This window comes from Triticum dicoccoides, chromosome 5B, assembly GCF_002162155.2.
Source record: "Triticum dicoccoides isolate Atlit2015 ecotype Zavitan chromosome 5B, WEW_v2.0, whole genome shotgun sequence".
NCBI classification, from domain to species: Eukaryota; Viridiplantae; Streptophyta; class Magnoliopsida; order Poales; family Poaceae; genus Triticum; species Triticum dicoccoides.
Genome location: NC_041389.1, coordinates 312,764 through 318,201, shown reverse-complemented (window position 1 = coordinate 318,201; position 5,438 = coordinate 312,764). Strand labels below are relative to the sequence as shown.

The following is a 5,438-nucleotide window of genomic DNA, read 5'->3' as shown; positions in this document are numbered from 1 at the left end:
GCACGAGCAAGTGATCCTTACCAAATATAACTTACTAAAGCGACGATGGGTAGGTTGTTCACGATGTTGCTATTGTGTTCACGACGAAACAATTCAACACTTATTTATTGATTGCCCTCTCGCGAAGTTACATTGGCAGTCCATTCATATAGCTTTTAATATTATTCCTCCAGTTAGCATTGATGCGTTGTTTGGGACGTGGCTAAATGGAGTGAATCCCGATATTGCGTCAAGTATTCAGATTGGAATATGCGCACTTCTTTGGGCTATATGTTACTGCATGAACGATATAATTTTTAACAGACTTTATATGATTAACTTCTTGCAGGTTATCTTCAGAGCTACGGCATATGGATCCGTACGTGGTTGCTACTATGGGCTCCAGGGAGCATTTGGCTACTGGGTGCAACCGACGGGAGATGGTAGCACGGGCTATCTTCAACTGGTTTGGATGGCGGTCGAATAATAGGATAGGTCCTTAATGTCCTTTCGTCCAGCCAGTTGTGGCTTTGAGTTGATTTATTTTTATTTGCTCCTTTTGTGAGCTGTACTCTGCAGACCAGACCTTTTTTTGTTGAACTTGTTTTAATAAAGTGGCCGTATGCATCTTTCTATGGATCAATGCTTAGTCGGGCACTCAGAGAAGCAATTAAACTTTATCATATAACCAATAAGTATGCTAGCATCATCAGTAGCAAAATTTACATCGAAGCTACCCGATGATTAGAAGCACATAAGAATGACACCCGCAGTGCAACAATTGGAACTGGGTCATATATATATAACAATGTCTGTGACAGATAGTATCAAAACATACATGTTTCAAGCATGTTTCTGTTTTTTTTTTAATCTTAATCTGCAGTTCTGCACTTCATGAATACATGTTCGTTAATTTCTTATGCAAATTACACAGGAACCATATAATTAACTTTATGATTGAGCTTCCATCGCCCACGCGTGCACTGAAAATACAAGTTGATGCTGCAGTTTCATGCAAATCAATAAATTTGGTTAACAATGTGGTTTGGCATGCGACTAAGCACATATATCTTTTACTGAGCATGTAGTGGACGAGGTAGTAGGTGTTATTCATCCTCATGCTCCTGCTGCCGCAACTCAAGGTCAATAAAAATCCTTGGTTCACGTGCTCTAGTCGACAATAATAATCCGGCAGCAGCTTTTGAGCTGCTTCCGCTGGCTTGCTGCTCACTCGTTCTCATGACCCCAGAAAGCTAATCAACACACATTAGTTTATCAGGTATCAGCTTGCTTCCATGCTTGCAATAAAATAAAATGAACCTAATGCATAGCTTTAAATAGCGTGTTACGCCTCTTAGCGGCGGACCTCTTCTAAACGCTATAGTGCCCTATTTAAAATATTTGTTCATGTGTTTGTAGTAAAGTCCGTTACCGCAAGACCTCTTGTAAATACTATAGTGAAGCTATAGCGCGCTATTTAACACCATGACCTAATGTCATGCTATGCTAGCTAGAACTGTTGTATAATTTGAATCTAGTCGCCCTACATTATAATGTATTACTCCCTCTGTTCCTAAATATAAGTTTTTGGAGACATTCCACTATGGACCACATACGGAGTAAAATGAATGAACTACACTCTAAAATGCATCTATATACATCGTGGTCCATATTGAAATCTCTACAAAGACTTATATTTAGGAACGGAGGGAGTACATTGTTTGTGCGCATACATTTCTGGTTTGTCCATACCAAACGTTTGAAACATTTATATTTTTACTTGAATATGATTGATTCATGCAGCCTGCCCTCATTTCCACAAAGGAAAAACATGCATATGATTCTATTACGCTATAGAGGATGTGCACTTAAGTAAAATACACTAGAGAATACAAAATTGTTAGATGTGCCCAAAGCATCTGCGTATATATGCATGGTTGCTATACTAATCCTCCAAATTTGTCTCTTATTTTACAAATCATATATGTGTGGTCATATTTTCAAGGATTTGCTAAACCATGCATATATGTAATAGAGAAAGGTCTGATAGCTCCCGGGTGCCCCTACACCCTATATGAACAGTAAATTCAAAAAATAGATTATTTTCAGAAAAAACTGAAACTTTGCGAAATCAAATATGGTCAAACTTTCTAGGTTCTTGCAAGTTTTCATAACAAAATATCACGTAGAGAAGGGTGTACACACGAGTTTCAGATTTCAGTGCTCAAAACTTCAGGCACTAAGATCTTTTTCTTGTGTAGAGCTCCTCAAATGTTTTTTTTGGCATGAAAATTTGCAACCACCTACAAAGTTTGATCATATTTGACGTTGCAAAGGTTTCTAATTTATTTGAGTTTACTGTTCATAGAGGGTGTAGGGGCAACCGGGACCTGAAAAAACACTCTCATATGTTATATTGTTATAGCATGTATTCATCGACGATTATTTTCAAAGTATTTATAAACTTCTAGTTGACAAACTAGGATTTATTAGCTAGCATTCATTTAGTACACATAAGAATCTGTTACATTTCTTACCTTTTTCTGCAGCTCTATGTTTCGCTTATGAGCAATGCTCAACTTCTTGCCAAGTTCTATATTTTCCTTCTGAATAAGAAATCCCTACAAAAGCAAATTCCATCTCATCATACGTCAGCTGCTAATACCAGGCACATATACAAGAATCGGTGCTAATTAAGCTATTTCAACACCAACAACAACAGAAGCAAGAACATAGGAAGAAGATTTAGTGAACCTTTTGGTTGAGTTCGTGGATCTCCTCAGCGATAACTTGCTCCTAAAGAAATCAATTACAAGTAAAGCATGTGTGAAATAGAAATAAAAAATAAAAAATAAAGGGAAGGCAAGGGAAAGGGGAAAGAAAAGGGGCACCTTCCTCTTTCGTACGGAATGCAAGCTCATTTCTACTTGGTTCACGAGAAATTGTAGATCCCGAACAGTTGAACCAGATAGTTCCTCTCCCAATAGTTGCCTACCATCAGAGGGTAGATTGTTTAACAATGTCAATAACAGCTAGCTACCTAGTTAGCTTCTCCATTCATCACAACAAAAGTTGCTACTAGTGGATCTTCAAGTCAAAAATGTTGACATGCATGTCAGTATGGCACACTCTATTTGTTTAATTAATTTTCATATAAAACAACTCAATAAAAAACTTATTGATGGTTCTACTAATGGGAAATTATTTCAATGCATGGGTAATAAAAACCAAAGAATATTATCGTTACCTATTATTGTGTTGTAAGTTCTGCACTTGCTGCCTCAAGGTTGTAACCTCCCTCTGCCATAACTGCCCAACGGATAGAAATGAAATAAGATATAAATAAGAGGCATGCCATGTTAATTAGGAGATCAATAGCCATGCTTCCTTGCCTAGTGTACCAGTGCATAACGACTCGACAACTATCATCCACCCACAACTAGCATGGAACACTGCCTGCCGTCGGAGGAAACTTCCCATGCCCTCACCTCCCGCCGCCATCTTGACACCCGGGGGGGGGGGGGTAGTTTTTTGTTAACATCTGATGGTTGTTTGGTGTTTTAGAAGAAACTTTCTTTAGTTTTTTTATAGGGATGCCATGGAGTCAGTGAGGTGTGTGTTCTTACTGATCCAATTACTCAAATCTGATTACTTTATGTATCATGTTGCTTTTGTTAGTTTGATTATTTGTGCGGTTGGAATCTTTCTATGATGCGATTTTGTGGTTTGTCAGTCTGCACTTCTAGGGGTTCATCCCCAGCCCAAGTACGCGCATCGCTCATGGCTTCCCATCTTTTTGGGTGGGCATCTCATGGGGCTTTTAGAAATCTTTATTGTTAATCAAGCCCATCCAACTGTAGTCTCTTTATTGTAGTCTTGGTAGCTTTTCGTCTTAGAAGGATTGATACTACGACGAAGATGTCTCCAAGAAATTTCATTACAATTTCTTTGTAATTCGTAGTTGTAGGATTTACTTCGTAATTTCTTGGATCATAAATCTTAAGCAGTGTGCCTGCAATGGTTACCATTATTAATAAAATTACAAGTGCTTCTAAAAGAGGGCCTGTTGGTGCAAAAATGGGCCTGATAGAAAAACCTAAGCACATTTTCTTGCAGCACATAGAAAACTCACCCATTCTACTTCTCATATCCTACGACTCTCTCTCTCTCTCTCTCTCTGTCTGTCTCTCTCATCTTCACGAATCCATCCCCCACCTCCGCTTTGACCTCCTCTCTAGCTTCAATAGCCCCATCCCACGATCCCACTTGAACATGGTGACGAGCCTACCTTGTGCCACCCATCCGACGAGCCTACCCTACGGCAACCCTCCGACGATCCTACCGTCTGTTGCCCCCTATGAACGGCATTGTGCCCATTTGCGCCACTGGTGAGCCTCCTTGGCACTATCCGGGGCGGGAGATGCTGACTCTTCTCCCCATTTTTCGGGATTGCATAGTCAAACTTGTCAGCAAATAGCAAGTGGAGCTCATGGGAGACGGTGGTATGTCATGCAATGATCGACCTACGAGCTCGATCTATGGGCTTTGCTTTTTTAGTCTTTTCATGGTCACCATTGCGGGTAGTAGGCCCGTCAGTTGTGGCTTTAGGTTCCAATGGCATTTTGTTACTAACAGGCGATCAAACCTATTAGTACGATGTTTTAGTGACAGTCAATACCTAATCATTCTATAGTAGTAGTATCATCGAAAAAGTCAAGTGTAACAGAGTGCACACTTACATGGGGAAAATGACGACATGATCCTTTTTATGGATCTTGATTTGGCTAATTGGGAAATATCACACTACTAGGAAAAGGGCTATAGATGGGATGGATACTAATAGCGCACTGTACATGTGGTGCGTCATTACTAAATACTAATGGCGCACCATGTGTTGTACTAACTCGGATGAAAAAGTTTTTTTATATGAAAAATCATCTACTCGAAAAGTTACATCCAAATTTAACGGGTCCTTAAAAACCAAACAGAAAAAAAGTTACGGGTCTTTTAAGATCTGGAGAGGCAAAAAAATTCAAACTTACTAATGGTGCACCTGCCCATGGTGCGCCATTAGTATCTTCCCGCCTTCAAAATTCAAAATAAATCAAATAAATAAATAAAAGTTACTAATGGTGCACCTGCCCGTGGTGCGCCATTAGTATTTTCCCGCCTTCAAAATTCAAAATAAATCAAAAAAATAAAATAAAGTTCCTAATGGCGCACCTGCCCGCGGTGCGCCATTAGTATGCCGTATATATGGCTGGGCGTGTCCTCTCCTCCTTACCTCTTCATTCTTCTCCTCCACTCCACCTCTCCTCCACTTCACCTCTCCTCCACTCCTCCACTCCATCTTCCCTTCTCTCCTCCACCATACTACCCTTCTCCTCTCCGGCGACCTCCTCCTCCTCCTCTCCGGCGACCTCCTCCTCCTCTCCGGCGACCTCCTCCTCCCTCCTCTC

The 5,438-nt window shown here is 40.2% G+C and overlaps 1 protein-coding gene across 1 annotated transcript in view; it reads right to left on the bottom strand.

The window, feature by feature from the left end:
* Window positions 1–862: 862 nt before the first annotated feature.
* LOC119304964 (MADS-box transcription factor 25-like) overlaps window positions 863–5,438 on the bottom strand; it is a 12,991-nt gene continuing 8,415 nt past the window's right edge. Inside the window, exons 3-7 of the mRNA XM_037581629.1 lie at window positions 3,227–3,288; window positions 2,871–2,970; window positions 2,734–2,775; window positions 2,517–2,600; window positions 863–1,232 (exon numbers count right to left, since the gene is read on the bottom strand). Of these exons, the coding sequence (XP_037437526.1) occupies window positions 1,086–1,232; window positions 2,517–2,600; window positions 2,734–2,775; window positions 2,871–2,970; window positions 3,227–3,288 (435 nt within the window). The 3' untranslated portion in view covers window positions 863–1,085. The remainder of the gene's footprint in view (window positions 1,233–2,516; window positions 2,601–2,733; window positions 2,776–2,870; window positions 2,971–3,226; window positions 3,289–5,438) is intronic.